The 20,384-nt window shown below is 41.0% G+C and overlaps 1 protein-coding gene across 2 annotated transcripts in view; it reads right to left on the bottom strand.

The window, feature by feature from the left end:
• Positions 1-20,384, bottom strand: part of BMP2K (BMP2 inducible kinase) — a 104,340-nt gene that overhangs the window by 30,153 nt on the left and 53,803 nt on the right. For both annotated transcript variants that reach the window (XM_039539703.1, XM_039539704.1), the window contains exons 8-13: positions 19,797-19,900; positions 15,959-16,038; positions 13,539-13,699; positions 10,477-10,652; positions 9,264-9,359; positions 6,666-6,856 (exon numbers count right to left, since the gene is read on the bottom strand). In XM_039539703.1, coding sequence (XP_039395637.1) covers positions 6,666-6,856; positions 9,264-9,359; positions 10,477-10,652; positions 13,539-13,699; positions 15,959-16,038; positions 19,797-19,900 — 808 coding nt within the window. The remainder of the gene's footprint in view (positions 1-6,665; positions 6,857-9,263; positions 9,360-10,476; positions 10,653-13,538; positions 13,700-15,958; positions 16,039-19,796; positions 19,901-20,384) is intronic.

Below are 20,384 nucleotides of genomic sequence, written 5' to 3'. Positions count from 1 at the left end.
TAATGAATGTGGTTTTTAAAACTTTTCAGGCCTTTATATATCAGCAGCAAAAAAAAAAAGAGACAAACCCATTTCCTTTGGAGATCACTTCCAAGGAACAAGGAAGAATGTCTAGTATGTGAATGTCCAAAGGAATGTTTACACTAGAAACACTACAGTGGCACACCTGCAGTGCTGCAGCTGCATCACTATAGTTCTGTGGCATAGACAGACACTACCATGATGGAAGAGGTTCTTAAACCGACCTCTCTGAGAGGCCATAGCTATGTCAACTGTGTCCACACTGGGGCTTAGGTTGGTTTAACTACGTCACACAGCGCATGACATTTTTCAGTTAAAGCAGACATAACTTTATAGTGTAGACCAGGCCTAAATAGATATGTAAATATACGTTCATTCTTTCCATTTCTTATTAACCGGAAACATACAAAATTTTGCCCTGGCCTCTTGATTTACGTCTCCTAACCCCTTCCACGTGCCCACCCTCCAGCTTTTCCAATTTGTATAAAAATCATGATCCCATATCCGACGAAGCCTGAAAAAATTCAACTCAAATTTAAAATTAAAAAGCTAAGAGAAAAAAATGGTGATAACCCAATTCCCTTTGGGGGTGGAAATATCACTGGCAAAAGCAGCCAAACCAGTAACAAACTACAGTCTTTGGCTTTAGGTGAAGACTTATGACAATGAGACCAACTGACATGGCCAGCCACCAGGAGGCAGGAAAAACCCAATTATCCATGGACAGTTACTTAGAAATTATGGGAAAGATCTAAACTCTGACTGAAATCATACTAAAAAGCATGATGTACTTAGGAGCCTTGTCTGAATGTCTGGAGAAGGAGCGATTACTTCCTTACAGTAATGCTGAGTTCAAAATGTTGTGTCCCTATGGGTGCTCCACATAGGATGTGTGCGCGCTCACATGCTCTCAATCACAGACTGCCAAATAGTGTCTGCGGGCCCATGCCTGCACAGAGCAGTGCCTGCCTTATGCTTCAAATGAGGGGATAAAAGGAGATGCAAGCCCACTGCAACTCAGTTCCTTTTCAAAACTCCACAGTAGAGGGAAAGGAGGACAGGAGGTGAAGTATCCATAGGGACAAAACCTCTTGAACTCAAGTTACTGTAAGACAAGTAACCTCTCCCTCTTCAAGTGTGTGTCTCTGAGTGCTCCACTGTAGCAAATTCCCAAGCAGTAACAATGAAGCGATGGGTGGTAAGAGAGTTCAAATGATTGTATCACCAAAGGTGGCGTCATCGCTAGAAGCAAGTAAAATGGCATAATGCTGGTCAAAAGTAGGGAAAGATGACTACGTTGCAGTTCTGCAGATTTCTGTTATAGGAACGTCCTTCAGTAGAGCTATAGATCCAGACTGCACTCTAGTGGAAGAAGTTGTTACTTGTGTTAGGAGACATCTGAGGTGCAGCCTCACATGGGTAATCACAAATCCAGAAGCAGACATGTCACCCAATAGCTCTACACAAGGCTTTAAGGTTGTTTGTGGGCTGAACTGCAGTGTTGAGATTAACTGGATAGGATGGAAAAATCTTTCCTTGGGTAGATAGGCTCTTGCTATTGTGGAGTCTAAAGTGGCCCCTATAAAATCTATTTTTTGAACCAGAAATAGTATGGATTTCCTATGATGGCTCAGAGATTACAATAAAGTTAATGCCTTGCCCACTCATGACTGGACCGCCTCAGGTGACCTGCCTTAGAGCAGCCAGTTGTCCAAGTACAGGACTATCAAGCTGACAGAGAAGCTGCTACTGCTGAGAGGATCTTTCTCAACACCCTTTGAGCCACAGAGTGTCTGAAAGGGACAACTCAATATTGGTAGTGGTCTGTTCCTATTCTAAACTGTAGGCTGTGCTTGTGGGATGGGTGGATGGCTACATGAAAGCAGACGTCCTGTAAGTCGAGGGCAACAAACCAGCCTCCCAGATCTAGGGATGAAATAATGGTAGCAAGTGTCACTATTCTGAAGTGCTGTGCTAGAACATAATTCAAATTCCTTAGTCTCACCCTCTCGGGAACTAGAAAGAGATCGGAATACAAGCCTCTTTCGATAAACTGTGGCAGAACTGGCTCTATTGCTCAGAGGAGAAGGGAGATTGAACTTCTTGTCTTACAAGTTCCTCATGAGAAAGGTCTCTGAGGAGGGACAGGTAAGGAAGAGTGAGAGGGGGGAGTGAAAGTGGATGGAATAACCAACTCTGATGACCTCCAGTATCCACTTGTCTGAGGTAAGGAGTGGGACAGAGTCTCCAAAAGGGACACGGGGAAGTAATTGCACAAGAGAGGATCCAGCGGAATGGGATACTCGATGCTCTTGACTGAGCTGTCAAAACCACATCTTAGAAAGAACAGACTGACTAGAAGGTGGGAGAGGGTCCTCATTTTTGCTGTTTGTATCTGCCCAAGAAGAGTTCCTGAGGCTTAGAGAAGGTGTGCTGATGATACTAGAATGGACTGGATCTTTGAGCAGTTTGGGATCTACTAAACAATCTTGCTGTTGTAGGAGCCTAAATCCCCAGTGGCTGCAAAACTGCCCTGGAATCCTTGAGTACGAAGAAAGAGGAGTCCATATTCTCACTGAAGAGATTGGGTCCTTCTAAAGGGAGACACTCTCCATAGTGTTTTGCACCCCTCAGAAAATCTGAGGCCTGGAGTCAGGATGCTCTTCTCATGACCACAGCCGTGGCTATGGCCCTGGAGCTGTGTTGGTGACATTTAGGGTAGTCTGCACAGAGGCTTTTGCAACTAATTAGACTTCCAAGATGGACTGAAATTGATTTATCTGGTCTTGTGGCAGGTGTCCAATAAAATGTGTAAATTTTGAGTATGTGGTAAAGTCTTGTTTTGCCACAAAGGCCTGATAATTGACAATATGAATTTGAAGAGCAGAAGATGAGTAGCTCTTCCTGCCCAGCAAGTCCAGCCACTTGATCCCTTGTCCACTGGAGAAGGTCTACAGTGTGCTTGATGGCTCCTTTCGTTGGCTGCATCCACCATCAGGAATTAGGGCTGGGATAGGAAAATAAGTGTTCTATTCCACTTGATCAGATATAATACATTTTATCTACCCTCTTACAGGTGGATGGAATTGTGGCAGGTGTTTGCCATAGGGTACACACAAGAGATAGAGAAATTAATAGGCAGGGCAATCTTTCCTTGGGGATTGATATTCCAAATATCCACCAAGGAACGATGCTACTCTTGGACTTCTTCTAGCAGCATTTGGAGAGAGCCCACCAGCCACTGCATGAAGTCCTGGAAGGTCTTGATGTCACCAGCATAGGAAGGCGGTGATATTACTGCCACCTGGTCCAGAAATAGAGAGGATCTGACTGAAGGAGAAGAGACCCCCTGAGGTTCTTGTCCCTCCTGTGTATCATCCGGTACCAAAGTAGTGAGCAAATTGTCTGTTGGTACCCATGAACAGTAAGGTACTGGTAGGTACTGATCCTTTATCCCCAAGAAAAAAGTAAGACTTTTCAATGATAATCGGACTCTCCAGACCTACAATGTCTGGTAGGTACCCCAAAAATCCTCTTCATTAGAGGGATTCATAGGAGTGTAGTGGTACAGTACATGGAAGAATTCCTGTACCAAGATCTGAGTCTGACCAATCCTCTCCTGAGCTACCAATGGAACCTCAAGCTAACACAGCCAGTTCTAAAGGCTGGTGACTCAGGAGAGTTTCGACTTGTGGCTGTCTGAATGGTACCAGGGAGGGAGCTTTGACAGATCTCAACAGTGAGACTCCAGCTCATCAGAAATTATAAGGGCCTCCAAATCTAGGAGCTGGAGGCCTCTGATAGTCTTTAATAAAGACTTGGGCTGTTACCAGAGGCGGAAATGCCTGCTGATGAGATGGAGATTGTTGCAGTACCAAGGAAGCTGCAGGGTCTTCAACCATCTGTGAACTGTGGTAACAGACCGGTATCAATATATGCACGATAGCCCTGTGTATACAGCAGTGCCATGAAGGATCAGGTGATGCCACTGCAGTAGGCGCTCTGGGGCTAGAGGGTTTGTCTATATGGGGCTTCTTATGTGGTACAAAAACCTTGGTCCTGGACTCAGAGATTCAGCCATACCCTCTGAGGAATGCGAAGTCTGAGAGTGGGTCATATGGGGTGACCTACCTCTTTTCTTCATCCGCCTGGCCGGGGAGGTGTGCTTCTTTTCCTTTGAAATCATCATTTCTGGAGCTGCAGATGAAGCTCCAATGCTGGTCAAAGCAGCCAGCAATGCTGAGGCCAACATAGAGGAGGAGGGAGCAGACCCCTCTGGAACTAGAGTACGTTTCATTAGGCAAGAGTTTTAGTCTAGTTTCCCTGTCCTTTTGGACCTGTCTTGGAATCCCAGATACACTTTACACTATGAAGTCCCCCGAACACTGCAGGCAACTCAAGTGTCTGTCACTGCAGGGAAAAGTCCTGTGGCAGTGTAACCTCTTAAAGTGTAACAGATTGTGCTCCGGCACAAATGAATGGACCAAGAAGAGGAAGGGGAAACACTTCGTTGCTCCCAGGAGCACAAATGTGCTAAACAAAAATAGAAAAGGGGATAATTAAGTAAATAGATAAAATAAATAAGGATTTCACAAAATGAAAAAAATGGCAGAAACCTGAAGACAGCAGAATACTCCACTCTGAGCTGCAGGAAATGAAGAGGAAGCTGAGTGGGAGAAGGCTCATGTCTCCTTTTATCCTCTCGGTTGAAGCACGAGGCACAGCTCTGAGCAGAAGCAGCCCTCTGAACACTAATTTGCAGTCTCCGATTGAGAACTCATGCACATCCTAAGGTGGAGCATCCATAGGCACGAACTTAAAGAAGAACTGAAACTTTTATTTATAGGTAGAAGTGAAACATACTGGGACAATGAAAACAAAAACAGTCAGTCAAGGCCTTTTTTTTTTTTTTTAAATACAAAATGATGAAAAAATCCACTTCTGAAGTCTTTCAAAACATAATTAACTTTCACCAGTATCTACCATTGACAACATATAAAAACCCAAAAAACTCAAAGGATTGGCAACTTTTCATCAATGTTCTGGTGTTTTGTTGTCTGTATTTTCCTTTTGATTTTATTTTCTGTTGTAAGCTGCAGAGGTTTAGGGGCTGTGAAGCTGTGACCGAGTGAACTCTCACATGGGAGAGAAAAAAGGACCCAAGAAGCTGACTCCAATTAACTACTATTTTCAGAGTTTGCTGGAGTTGGAGGAGGCTGGGGTTTATGCACGCCAGACTCAAGCTTATTCCAGAGAGGAGGAAGAGCATCACCAGCAGCACCAAGAAGAGTAAGCTGAAGGAGTGTCAAGAGGAAAAACTGCCCCAGAAGGGGCTGAAGGAGAGGCAGTCACCTTGGGGGGAAAGGTATTGAGATTGGGGAGGATGGGGCACCAACTGGGACATGCATTGCTAAGAAACTGAACTTGCCTGACAGGTAAAAGAACTATGTAGACTTTGGTTGTAGATGATAAACTACTGACACGTCTTTAGTAAGGTCTCCTACATTCTCGCTGGTGTCCATTGTCTGTGGTGGTCAGGTCATCTTGGCTCATCAGACAATGCCTTGGTGATATTTGGAGCTCTGGGATTTGGGACATATCTGGAGGGCCACCTCACCTTAGTGATCTTCTGCTGAACTCCCTGGGGCTTCTGAGAAGCACCTGGTTAACAGAAGCTTATCAAACCTCAGGCCGTGGTTACTCCTGAGTTTTAACAGCATACTTTAGCTGTCCTGGATGAAGACGATGCCTCTTTATCTGATATGGTCTCTGCGGATTCTTGCTACTGTTCAAGAGGAAAATTTTGCCTGTCATCTGAATGTTGCCTTCAGCTTCTGAGTCTCAAGTGTGATCTTACATCTGTGGAGAGGGCTCCCAGATGGTGCCAAATTTAGCCTAATTTAACACAACCCCCACCCACATCTGACCATAAAAGCTCTCTCCTTTACCCTTCAATCTATGTCTGTTTGGTTCAGAAAACTGATTTAACAAAATCACAGCTTTGTAAGTAAGCTGGAAATATTTTAGCTGCAGCCTCATTCATATTTCCATCATAACAAACTTAAGAAATTAAGCTGATTTTTTGGAATTATCTTTTCTTTCCGATGCATAGTGAATAAAGTAGAAAAGTTTACATCGTGGACACCTAAAGTTGAGGCCTGAAAACTGAAAGAAACTTAAGACATAGCTTGTGTTGTGGGGTGCATAAGTAACATGCAACAATAAATCACGACATTCGCACACCTTTGAGCAGCATATCATAAGGTTTTAATCCTGCCTAGAGATAGCAGAATGGTAAATGGCAGCAAGTGTCAAGTTCAATACCTGAGCAACTTAGCCCATGACCAACCAAGGCAGGAAGTGAGGTTAGTCCAGAAGCAATCAGCTTTGAAAGGTGTGTTCTGTCAGTAGCAGAACCTGAACTGATTTGTAAGTCAGAGTAACCAGAGAAGTACCCCACCCCAATATAAATAGCATCAAGTTGAATGCAGATTGTAGGACACATTTTAAATAAATTTCAGAATACTGAAGGAAACATAAGCTCTTGAGAAAGGACCAGCTAAGTATTTGTACAGTGACCATCACAACAGGACCATGTCAATTAGGGCCTCCGGCACTACTGTCTCAACAATATGCGTACTTGCCTATTGGCCGTATAAGGAGAATCCATCACTGCTCCAACATGAGCTGGAAGTGATGCAGAGTACGAAATTAAGGCGGGTGAGAACTCTTGAGGAGAGGTAAGATACTCAGGAGACTGTGGATGTTGAGGTTGCTGTTGATGTTGCTGTGCAAGGATCCGCTGATGTAAGAGAGCTTGCTGGTATTGTTGCACCTGAGGAAGATACTCACCGTTATAAAGTAATCAGAATTCATTTAGCCATTAAAAACAGGCCACTTTCATTTCGCTTCTCATAGAGTATTTGGACTTGCAATATGACTCTCTCATCATAGTTTCCAATGTTATTGTAGCTGTACTGGTCCCAAGATATGAGACATGAAGAGGGTGAGGTAGTATCTTTTATTGGACCAACTTCTGTTGGTGGAGGGGGACAAGATTTTGAACTCCCCAGTGCTCTTCACCTTCTCCAGACCTGGAGAAGAGCTCTGTGAAGCTTGAAAGCTTGTCCCCTCCACCAACAGAAGCTGGTCCAATAAAAGATATTACCTCACCCAGCTTGTCTGAAATTAATATACGAGGAAGCCAAAAAACCATCAGGCTATGGCAAAGCCAAAGTTACATATTCCTGCTGAAACTGCAGGAAACCAATATTAGAGCACTTATACTACTAATAAAATTGCTGGTTTAATAAATCACTCATTGAAACATATGAGTTGGAGGAGGAAAAAAAATCAAACTAAATATATAATGTTACCATTGCTTCTAATTTTTTTTTTTTTTTAAATTACACACTTTCAATACACCTCTACCCCAATATAGCGCTGTCCTCAGGAGCCAAAAAAATCTTACCATGTTATAGGTGAAACCGCGTTATAGCCGAACTCGTGTTATATCGGGTTGTGTTATATCAGGGTAGAGGTATATATTGAGGGTACTGTATGGCAGCACAGAAGAGCCCTTACAATGCTGTACTGGATGTGCCATCAACAAGTTATGTTTTACTATATCCATTAAAGGATAAAATGCTGAATAATGTTCATTTTAGTAATCTTGGTGTAAATTATCCTTGCCCACATACCCAGATAAATCTGTTTTGATGGGGGAGTAAAATCTCTGATTATGTTAGAGATAAGAGAGTGTACTAATTAGATTGGGCTAATTATTTTTCCATGACTACATACAAAGCTGGAGTAAACTGACAATATTGTATCTATTAATAAAAATATAAACATTTAAAATTAGTTTAATCCCAAGTCTAATGAAATAGAACCTGACTACAAAGATGGTTTTAAGTCCAGAGGGATTGCATACCCCAAAATACGAAATTATTCCATCTGGCTAAGAAAAGACCAAACCACGTACAAAAGCTCTCTCAAAAGCAGAAAAATTCTGAGCTTAAAGTTTCCACCATGACGTACCTACATACTGCAGCACAGGTACTATGTAAGAACATTTACTTGTTTAGTGAAATCATGATACATCAAACAGTAAATAAAGGAAAGGTTTTAACTTAAACATCAAAAAATATCAGTTAACTCAAGACTTTAGGTATATTTTAAAAACTGCATTTCATATAAACAAACTTCAGTCAATGTAACATATACTTGATTTCAAATGCTTTATCATAAGCAAGTGAAAAACTCTCTCTGCTCTGGTGCCCATCCTATATTTTATGGCATACGCAGGATATTAATTTATGAACAAATAAAAAGTAAAAACCAGAAAATGAGATGTTGCACAATAGTATGCATTTAGTAGCCAAGTTAACATTACTCTGAGAAAGTTAAGGTTCTAATAATAATGTTAGCTCAGCCACGTTTGTGCATACAACTGTCGCAATTATTAAAATATTTACTGGCAAAGGCAAGCAAAATTAATGCATGTTATGCTGTACTTCAATATCTACTTGCAAAAGCAAAATTATAAATATTTTAAATGGTGACTACTGTAGTGCTTTATTTTCTATTTTTGTCTTTAAGGACCAAACTTCCATAACTGTGTTCAAAATGAATGTTCAGTTAATATGACTGCATGCAACTGCAGAATCTACATGTACTGTTAGCCAATTGTGTGTACAATTGTGATAAGTACCAGTACAATGAGGCCTGAAAGGGAGCTGCTGGATATTCAGCACTTGAAATATTCAGGCCACTTAAGAACCCAATTTTAAGCAACCACTTTTGAAAGGCTTAGCCTGAAAAGTTTATTTCAAATATTGGATTTTATAGTGCTTTCATTTTCTACCAACCTTTAGATGTTGAACATCTGCCTACATTCTTGTAAACCAAATATCTCTCAGTTTAGTAAGTAACTACACCGCAGTGTTTCATGCAGTGTGCATTAATTGTAACCCAGTATTAAAACAAATCTACACATTCTTTAAATTGTGCTCATTATAAAATCAGCTAACAGATATGAACAGAGAAACATGTCAACATGGGCTATTTTGTTAGCACTGAAAGCTGTAGCATGTTGGGAAAAGAATTAGATGATTCGCTGCCCAATATTTAAGATGTCTATTGCAGCTCAGATACCTATTAAGACTACTATACGTTGCAGTTAATCTGTATAGCATACCAACTAATCAAATAAAGAATAATAGCATCTACAGGCAACATACCATGGCAGGATACTGGGATGGGGAAGGTTGCTGTTGGTACATAGATTGCATCATAAGTTGTTGTTGGACCATTTGCTGGTGCATTGCTTGTTGATACTACATTTAGAAAGAAAGAGATATTTCTGAAAAAATTAACCAAAACAATTCAATGAGTAATGATTTTAAACAGCTTGTTTAAAAAACGCATCTATAAGCAGCCTTTTCAATAAAAAGGCGAGCCACAGTTAAAGAGTAAAACGCACTATACACAATTGGTGCATTTTAAAACATGTTGTTCTGGTACTACAAGATATAAAAACTGGGCCAATAGTTAGTCTATTTTGCAAGTGAACACTTAAATGAAAAGTAGAGTCCGGAGGGGGGAGGGGGCGGGAAATGATGTATTATGGACCCACAGGATCCGTCAAACCTGGATGCTCTTTTAGATTCCCTCTCAGATGGTCTTTATTGTATCACTCACCCTCAAGTGTGTTTTAGGCACCACACCAGTACAAGTAAACTGATGTGATCCTCAGGAAATTTAGGCAGCCATACTTAAACTTGTGTTCTGTTGAGTAAGTCTTTTAAGGATACACAGTGTTAACAGAACAGCTGGAGCAATGCAGAATCAGTCACCAAAAAGGGAACACCTTTGCTGACCATGGTCAAAAAAGGGATCATAATGTTTCCAAGGTAGTATTTACAGGGGGATCCAACAAGAAGGGGATCTGTCTTCTGCTCTCACTGCTGCTACCCTCCAGGGTCAGAAAAACCTCAACAGCTATGGGAATTTTACACTGACTAGGCAAAACCACAGAATGAGAATCCTACACAGATGGCATCTTTAGAGAACAACCTATTGCTGACAGTCGTTGCCAGTATCACGCTGTTTTCCTAGATTGCTGGAATGCAAGGGTGTCTCACACATCACATCATTTACACCTAGTGCTAAGTCAAAATCCAGCTAGGACCCAAGTTCAAGCAGCCGGAAGAAATAGCAACTGGTTAATATATAGAACGTAACTATAAAAAGAGTGTTATGCAACAGATGCAGGATAAAGGGGAAATAAAACAGCCCATATTGCTCTCTGCCTGAAAAAGGCAGAACCACCTATAGTAGTAGAAAAGTTTAAATGTTCATGTGTAATTGAAATTTAGAATTTAAAATGTGGGCTCACCCACATTTAATTATTTTTTAAACATGGCATTTTCCTTTAGTAAAATAAGCCTGTACCTGTTGCATGTAAGCCTCCTGAAGTAATTGTTGCTGGTGCTGGTGATGCAAGTGGTGCAGTTGCTGTAATCTCCAGTCCCCCTGCTGCAGTTGCTGCAGTACTCTATTTTGTTGTGGAGGGTGCTGATTGGTCCCTTGAGACAAGATCTCTTGTCCATTTCCTGGTCTTATGGTTCCTATAACATTTTTAAAGAAATTTTATTAACTCGTGTATTTCTGAAATCCATTGGGAGAATTGTCAGTAACAGTCACATTTTTATTTTAACACTCTTACTGCAAACAAACTGTTTTCTAAGTCCGAGTATGTAGCTACTGCGGTATTACAACATCACTCAGGGGTGTGAACAATCCAGATTATATGGACCCTAGCCCCCCACATAGACAGCACTATGCTGACCAGAGGGCTTCTCCTGCCAACACAGGTCTTGCTTCTTCAGTCAGTTTACAGCGTCTTCACCAGAAGTCTTCACTAATTCAAGTTTGTAGCATAGACCTGCCCTAAAAGTTTCCTGGACCAGTTTGGGAAATGGAAACCTTAGAGAAGTAGAATTGCAAGCTAAATTTTATTTCTCTGAAGATATCTTGCACAATTCTCACTCTAAGATTTCAGGCCTTCAGCCTGAGTCATGTGGGAAACTCCCTTTGCTCTTATGATACGACTCTATGGCCTCTGTCAGCTGGTTCGAGGGCTCTTTACTGAGAATGCTCAGAGGTCCCAAAACATTCCAGTGAGTGGGAACTTGAAATTGAAATAGACAGTTCCCTTTATTCCATTTGTATCCTTCTGACTCCTTAAAGTAATGAATGTACCTTGATGCATAACTCATCCATTTAGGAAAATATGTATTTCCTTGTTGTGGATCACTCCACATGCTGGCAAGTTAGGCACATGAAGTGTTCATGCATCAAGTTAAATCTAACTTCTCACACATTATAGCTGCTTACAATTTTAAAAAAATAGCTAGGGAAAAAATATTTTTGTATCTTCAGCGATTCAGAGCATATTGACACAAACATTTGCAATATACCCCCCCGCACACACACACACACACAGGTCCAGATAGTCCAGTCCAGAGAGTCCTCTTTGTGCAGCCTTTATTAGACAAGTAGTTACTAATGTACTATACACTGTTGTCTAAGTAAGATGAAGTTAGGTAGCTCATGCACTGTGTAACATTCTAGGCCAGTGGTATAAAACTTGTGCCCTGGGGCCACTTGAGATCATCAAAGCTTTAAGCAGTGGTCCTTGAGAGCAACTGGGTTAAGAAATAATTACAAACTGAAAATATATTTTCATAAGTATCCTGCCAGTTTTCAAATTAAGCACCTGAATCAGTCTTATCACTGTGAGGGTGCACAGTCACCAACGCCTGTTGCAGTTGCTCACCAGTTCCCCTATTGGCCATTTACTGCTTTGCAGGGGGAAAAAGGAAATTGGACCTATCTACAGGACAGGAGCCCTACGGAGAGTCGGATAGGAGTCTGATTGCCTTTGCCTGTGCCTAGGAGAGTGTAGCCAAGAATGGTTCCCCTCCCACACACAGTTATGTGGGAGAGTCCAGGATATAGGAAAAAGGAGAAGCTGAGAACCAACCACCTATTATTAAATATCCCTGATTCTTTGCACCAGTTAGAGCAATCTGAGGGTTGCTTTCAGTTGTTCCACACAATTGCACTCCAGCCACTCACTGCAACATGCCCTCTGCATCACAGTCTGTAGAGAGGGTGGTGAAGGAGCAATATATGCTGGCTCTACACCTACTGGAGATTCCGACACTGGGGTACTTTCAGGTAATTTCTGTTCCCTTTACTGCTGGGATCAGAACAAAAAAACCCAACCTCATGGTGGTACAAGGAGAGGTTTGAATGCTGGCTCCACAAGCCTTAGGAAGATTAAACTGAAGTCCTAGGCAGTAGGAGGTTCTCTGACACGTGTGTGTGTGCGCGCGCGAGACACACAGACAGACACAAACACAAAGACTAAGCAATACTCTACAGGCAGATGGCAAGCTTGGATTGCTGCTAGGTAGGTCTCAGATTAATAAAAAAGACCAGACTGTTTTAAGTGCAGTAAGTAATTGAGGACCTTCAGTACAGATGCCTGGATGAGGTCCAGACCATGCTGGGCTGCTTGCAACAAGAACATCTCCCATTTAAATGAATATGTTTTTCTAGAAGATGCTTTCCTGCTCTGTGTTAGGATTTTCTGGAGCTGAAGGGAGCAGTCTCTGTCCATGGTACTCAACCAGCTAACAGTTATGCTGTCTTTGGGAGGCTACAGTGACTTTTAGATTGGGCAGAGTACCTGGTTGTGAGGCTGTAGATCAGCTTCAAGCAATCTGGGAGCTGGATCAAAGGCTGGATGGACATTTGTAATCAATTTAAGTCAGAACTGCCTCCGCTAGTACAGAGCTACAAATAATTCTTCTTCATTTGTCCCTTTCAATCTTGGAAATCATGCTGGGGGATCCAGGGAATTGGAAAGGCACATAAGAGGCCTTGGTACCACTGCAGAAGGAAGGTGCCCAATAAGCCTAGACTCACGCTCCCTCTGGAACAAAAGTTCTGGCACTTGGTGTTAACATCAGTGGCGAACAAGTCTATCACCAGGGTCCCCAAGTCTCATCTCTATGATGGATCTATGCAACATCACTGATGAGTGGCAACCAACTGTCTGCTCAGGACATCTGCCAGGTTGTTTCTGCCATCTCAGTTATCTGGTGTTGATGGCACAACGTACAGAGCTCGATAGCTTCCAATCCAGGCAGAGGAAAGATGAACGTGTGCTTTCTTGATTTTTTATGTTAGAGAGGTGCTATGTGTCAGGATCTGTACTGTGGAGTTTTGAAGAAAAGGTAGGAAGGCCATTAGGGCTACCCAGATGGCTCAGAACTCCAGGACACTGATCATAACAGCTACCTCAGGGTTTAAAGTGACTTCCACAGATTTTGGATTTCTAACATTAAAAACAACGGAAAAATAGAACAAACCTTCTCCACTCCCATCCCCCTTTTTGGAGGGGGTGGGTTTAATATTTAAGTCCTTCAACTTGAGTGAATTACCTTTTTGCACACAGTTACCGAATTCACCAGGAACCGATACTTTTACTGGTGTTGCTGAACTCTGGATAGTTAGCACATTAGAAGTGGCAGTGCTTGAATTGGCCTTTGGTCTTTGTCGTGGTGCAATTGAGGTTTCTGTTGGTCCAACAGCATCCGTTATTCTATAATGAAGAATTTTCCAGAGAAGACATTTCAGTGTATGTGACTACTCTTCAGCTTTACTCAAGATACCCTTAAGCCCATCTTCTAATTGTTTAGTAATATCTTAGCCCCATTTTGCATACCTTTACATTTTATTATTTCTAAGTTTTGATTTCTAAAAATATTGAAGACATTGAAAAACCTCTCATCTTACTTTTGGAGAACAAGCATAAACACCTGCCTACTAATTCATATAAACTCTCGAATATCCATAGGTACCACAAGAGGGGGCCCATGCAACAACGTTTCCAAAGAGACCAAGATAACTGAACATCATTAATATTCATTCTTCCTAAGTGCAAGTGTTCTGTTTTTCCTTGAGACATATATTGACCATAGCTTAATGACAGAATGCAACTGTTTAAGGGTTTGAGCAAATTACTGTGATTGAGTCATGATGATCAGTCACAGCATATTCCAGAAACTCAACACTGCGATATAGAAAAAGTAGGAGATGATAAAAGATTTTTTAAAAAGCAAGAATCGGCTCATCTCTTTTCATGGTGGTCAAAAATCTAGACACTCTAGAGCAGGGTAACCTATGGCATGCGTGCCGAAGGCGGCATGCGAGCTGATTTTCAGTGGCACTCACACTGCCCAGGGCCTGGCCGCCAGTCCGGGGAGATCTGCATTTTAATTTAATTTTAAATGAAGCTTCTTAAACATTTTAAAAACCTTAATTTACTTTACATACAACTGTAGTTTAGGTATATATTATAGACTTATAGAAAGAGACCTTCTAAAAACATTAAAATGCATTACTGGTACGTGAAACCTTAAATTAGAGTGAATAAATGAAGGCTCGGCACACCACTTCTGAAAGGCTGCTGACCCCTGCTCTAGAGCTTCAGTCATTTCTAGTTCTATTTGGCTATTAGGGAACTTTATAGCACTTATAGCAATGCCATATTCTGCCACAGCATGAATAAAATTTTCCAAAAGTGACACACTGACTTAGGAGTGAGCCTTAACCTAATTTCAAAAGCTACTAAGGCACACGGGAGGGTAAAACAAGTCAACAAGGAGCTTTTGAAAAGTTATTCTATCAATATGTGCCCCATCACTAATCTGTAAAAAGAAACCAATGCTGAAGAGACATTTTATCATAATAAAAAATATTCTCAAAAGCTGGGCCCTGGTGAGGGCATAGAAGCAGGGAGACAGGTGAAAAATGCATACATGCTTTTAGAAAATATATTTCAATAACCTATGTGCATGTGACTTACACAGGAAGAACAACCAAGTTTGTGACCTTTTTGCATGTTTTGTGAATGAATTTTGCCTCTTCAAAAGAGGCTTTTGCCTTTTTTTTTTTAAACGCATTAAACATTCAGGGTTTCTTTAACTTGTTTCTCGGTTGAAGACAATGTATGTCTAATACGTCATCACAAATACCAATGAAGTGAAATATGAGCAGTTTAGAACAGAAGGGATTCTTAATCCAACTGAAACTCTGAATTTGGTTTCTTGTTTGTTAAAATTTGTTGGGAGAAATTCTCTGTTGAAGATTCAAATCTCCATCCCTTCAACTAAGGGGGTGAGAAAGCTCCCATTCCAGTGCACTGAATCACTAAGAGCGCCTCCAGCAAAAAAACAGAGAAGGCAAGACTTGGAATTCCTGATATTTTAAGATACAAAACCAAAATCTTTAAACCTTTGTGTGTTGTTATAAAGCAGAAAGAGACTAAAACCCTTGTTTTCCTTTGCAGTCCCCTTAAGACTCAGTCAGGGACGTTGGCATAAAAATTAGTTTGGCTAAAGTTTTAAGAAGTTTACACTTTGTATGTTTTCCATTTTTAATCATTAACTATCTTTATTGAATACTTTATTCATGCTGATATTGGATCAAGAAAAAGTCAATGAAGACAAGGGCATTTGCATTCAAAACAGAGATCCTACCTGATGAGGAAAATGTCAGCAGATTGTCTTAATGGGTTCATTGTACAAATAGAAGCAGGACAATTGATGGTTGTGAGGTAAACCCAGATAGATTTCAAATACTGACCTGCCTGTAAACGTTTACTTGGGGCTTATTAAAATTACCATCTCAGACTGCTAAAAACATTGACCTTTTAAAGAGTTCATATGGACACAAGCCCTGGGTACCAGAGTGAGTTTTAGCATATTAACCAAAACATACAAGAAAACTGCAGGTACATAAAATTGCTATAAAAGATATCTAATCAGAATCCACAAAGTTCTACATTAATTTTGCTCACCTGGCTTTTATTTGACTTTTTCTAGCAGCCGCCTCACTAGCTGTCATGGGTTCAGGAAGAGTTGAAGGGACAGGAGAATTCTTTGGAAAAAACACATGTGAATTAGAATATAAAATTCTGAGAGTTGTTACAAATTGAAGAGGTATACTGTGGCTTCCATAGGGGTGGAGGATGGGCGGGAAGAACATCTTAATTTATAAATAAAGCATCAGAGTGTGCTTTGGCTCAATATTGTGGTTAAATACACATTGTCAGATTAAAACGTATTAAAACCTTTCACATGCACCACATATTCTTCAGTAATGTTATGATAGCTTTATGGCATAATGATGATACATTTTGTACATTAGTCATGTGAAGTGTCATCGGAAATGTTATGATTTTCTGATTATCCTATTTGTATGCATGTATCATCTTTTTAATCTCAAGTTATGAATATTGACTGTATCTGCATTTCAAATGTACTTACACCAGGTAACACCCACTAGACAAGATGCTTTCAGTCTTCTAGATAGTGGGTGGAGAAGGGTCTATTCAGGGAAATGGGCCATTAGGAAAAAACAAAAGGCTTTATAAGAAGCTTATCTCCCTGGTGAGCCTTCCTGTGAATGCTCCAAACAGCCTGTAAGTAATGGCTGCTATGACTCTACAAGGACATGTGATCAGACCACATGATGCTAGACTCCATCTTGGGATGTCAGTATTTTTCCACAGATTGGTCTGGGAACCAAGCTGTGAAACAAAGGGCTCCCGCCATATGCTAAAGCTATATAAGGCAGGGAGTGACATCTGTGGTTCTTCACTCCCCACACAGGAAGACTCCTGGAAACACCTGAGGAACAAAGACTGAACTGGGGGAAGTGCTGGAACCAGGCTAAAAGGGATTTCTAGCCTGTGAATGAAACATCTGGGGATTCCAAGCTGTAAAGCAAGTGCAGCTTGCCCCATAAGAATCTGCAGCCTGCTTGTATCATCTCTTCGGGTGAGAATCTACTAATTCATATCCAATCTAGTATATTAAACTTAGTTTGTTTTTTTTGTTTATTTGCTAGGTAACCTGCTTTGATCTGCTTGCTATCCCTTATAATCACTTAAATCTATCTTTTGTAATTAATAAATTGTTTTTGCTTTATCTTAACCAGTGAGTTGGAGTGAAGTGTATGGGAATCATAGCTCAAAGGGCAAAGGCTGTTGCGTATTCCTCTCCACACTGAGGGAGGGGGGAAATTTTTACAGCATAAGCTCAGGGAGTTCCCTGTGCAGCTCAAGACAGTATAATTTTGGGTATATACGCCAGAGGGGGTGCGTGCCTGGGGAGCTGGGAGTTGCCTTGGTGGTAGCCTTCCTATGCAGGGGCTGGTCAGAGAGCCTGCATGTAAGTGCGGCTGGGTGTGTCCCTGCCTGTACGAATGCTGGTGAAAGTGCAGACTGGAGGGCTTTGCAGCTTGTCACAGCAGTACAGTGTGAGAGGGAGTCCAGGCTGGTGGGTCAAGGGGCTCAGTGGTACCCCAGTTCCTGGTGGAACCCCGGGGAGAACCCATCACAGAGATTATTAATTACCATTTAAAAAAATATAATTGACCATTATAGAGACTGCTTTTTGCTTTCTCATCTTGAATAGAAGTCAGATAAGTCAGTTTAACTTTCAGGCTGTTATGTTTGGGTTTCGCAGAGTGCAGAGAATATTTGTTTTAAAATGTTTCCTTTGGAGTTTTCAAACACATTCATGAAAACATTTATTTTTGCCATACGCTTTATAAAAGATTTCTTTTTAAACCTACATTTGGATAAAATTTGACACTATTCCTTTAGAAAGGAAGAAAGGTGTTCCCCCAAAAAATGATGTCTCAGACCCCCTCATAAGCAGAAAAGAGGGCACTTGTTCCCGAAGGTGGTGAAGAGATCCACCTTCAGCAGACCCCATCTTAGGAGTATGTATTGGAGGACTTAAAAGTCTAGTCATAGTTCTGTGCCAAGTGTCCGCTAAAAACACTGGCTGTGGTGTTCTGAATGCCCAGGAGGCAGACCACCAATATTTAGATCTGATGAGCTATGCACCATTTCCACAGTATGTTGATATAGAACATGCAGGACACACTGTCCATCATGACCCGACTGATTTGCCTGTGAGAGGCAGAAAATGGAAGCAGACATTCCCGACAGTCCTGAACTCCGACAGATTGATATGGAGATTGGTTTCCTGAGTTGTCCATCTGCTCTGAGTCATGAGAACATTGAGATGAGCTCCCTATCCCAACAGTGATGCCTCTGTTAAAGTTAGTGATGGAGTTGGGCAACAGAGGGAATGCCCATCCAGATGCTGAGTTCATCTTTCCACCAATCCAGGAAGCTCCTCAATTGTAGAGGAATCACCACTTGTTTGTCCAAGGTGCGTCTGCCTAGAAAGCAGGTCATTCTGAGCCAACCTTGAAAGCAGTGGAGACGTAGCCATGTGTGTTCGGTCACAAAACCACAAGCTGCCATGTGTCCTTACAGTAGTCCAAGGACTTCCCTGAATTGTCTGTACCAAACATGACAAGGTTCTGAAGCTGTCTAACAGAAGGTAGGCCCGGCTGTCAACAAGTTCAATGAAACCCCTATAAACTGCATCTTCTTTATGAAGGTTAATATGAATTTTCTTACTTTCAGCTAAAGACCCAACTTTTGGAACAGAGCAAGGGCTGTCTGGGTGGAAGATAGCATAGCTTCATAAGAATGGCCCTTGAGTAGCCAGTCATCCAGATACTATTACTAACAGCTAACTATACTAACTAATCTTATCAAGCAACTATAAGAATATACAATAGCCAAAGCACGCTCCAGGCAGGCACAGTAGAGCTCCCTCTCCAGCCGAGGCGGTAGAAGAGGAATTAAGGGTGGTTCACTCAAGCATCCCTATATAGCCTCAAAAGCTGGCATGAGGTGGTATAGGGCACATACCACGCAGGTCAAACAGGCACAGGTAGTGGAAAAACCTCTGATTAAAGGGCTCAAGAGGCATATGCGCAACTGAAGCAGAGCACCAATATGGACACTACTTCAAGAAGAATGCCTGGTTTTGAAATAATGATTCCATCCTTATATCATTACTCTCAACCTTAACTCCATCTTAAAATGTAGCTTGTGTCTGAGAATTAGAGATTTTATATCTTTCCCCCAAATGCTAGAGAAATATAGAAATAGGGTGAAGGGGGCTGAGGCGAAAATCTCAGGCTATTCCATTTTCCCTGTAGGTAGGCAAGATCCTGCCAAGGCTGGAAATGGCTAAGGATGCTTAATAATACAAAGTTAAATCAAAGCTCTGTTCAAAATTATCAGTTCCTTTTGTCCTCATTACCTCATGTAGTAACTCTGAAATTTGAACTTACTGTGAGAAAAATCAACAGAGCAGGAACAACTTAAAATGTATTTTATATAGACAGACTAAGGTCAGAAGGGACCATTATGGTCATCTAGTCTGACCTCCTGAGGCCTAGCCAAATAAAAAGTGTGGCTAGTCCAGTTCATTTAAAGTACCACTGCACTTTGATACAGTTTATCAGGATGTGTCAGAAGCTATTTTCCATTCCATCTTTATTTATTAGTGCTATCCAGAAGATTCTAAGGCAGTTTTCCTTTTTGTTTTAGTTTAACAAGCTAAGAATTCTGTCAACACAGAATCTATTTGAAATTTATCAGATCCAGAACTTTCAGCACAGGGACAGACTTTTATAAAGAAAAAAGTTAACATTAGACATGTTCACACTTGATTTGATCTAGAAGTAATAACTCCTTTTGACAATATTGAAGGACACTTACTAAATCTATCAAAAGATGTGAAAAATAGAAGACTACTTACATTAATATTGGACAATGGACATTCCTTTTTGGCAAGTTTAAAGGCAAAATAAGATACTTGAAAGATATCTGGTCTCCGTTCTTGATCTGGTTCAAGCATGTACCCTGTAAAAGTGGATTGATTAAAATTTCTCTAATAGCAATTAAAGAAAATTTGCCTACAACATACTACAAATGAGAATTAAACTACTTTACTAATTGATTTAGAATTTACTCATTTCAAAAAGTGTTTTTTACTTCTTTCAGACAAGTATTGAGTTAGAATGGTGTCTATTGCCAAGAGTATGCAGTTTATACTATATGTTTTACTCTTTTCCTTGAATGGAAGAGTAGAAAATTTGCATTACCAGTCCTGAAGCTCAACTGAATCAGTTAAACAGCAGACTTGTAAGGACTGCTAGGGATGCTATAGAACAAACTGCAAAGTGCTACACTAATAAGTTTTTAAAAAGGTAGTTAGTATTTTAGGAAAACAGTCTCTCCACCAGCTAGATCAGAGTTATGTCTTCAAGACCTTCTTCTCCATTATTAGAATGAAAACAACTCAGGAGTACCAGCCTTCTTGAAAAGCATTTTCTGAGACACAGTA

This window comes from Mauremys reevesii, linkage group 5, assembly GCF_016161935.1.
Source record: "Mauremys reevesii isolate NIE-2019 linkage group 5, ASM1616193v1, whole genome shotgun sequence".
Lineage (NCBI taxonomy): Eukaryota > Metazoa > Chordata > Testudines > Geoemydidae > Mauremys > Mauremys reevesii.
This window is presented reverse-complemented; position numbering and strand designations above follow the sequence as displayed.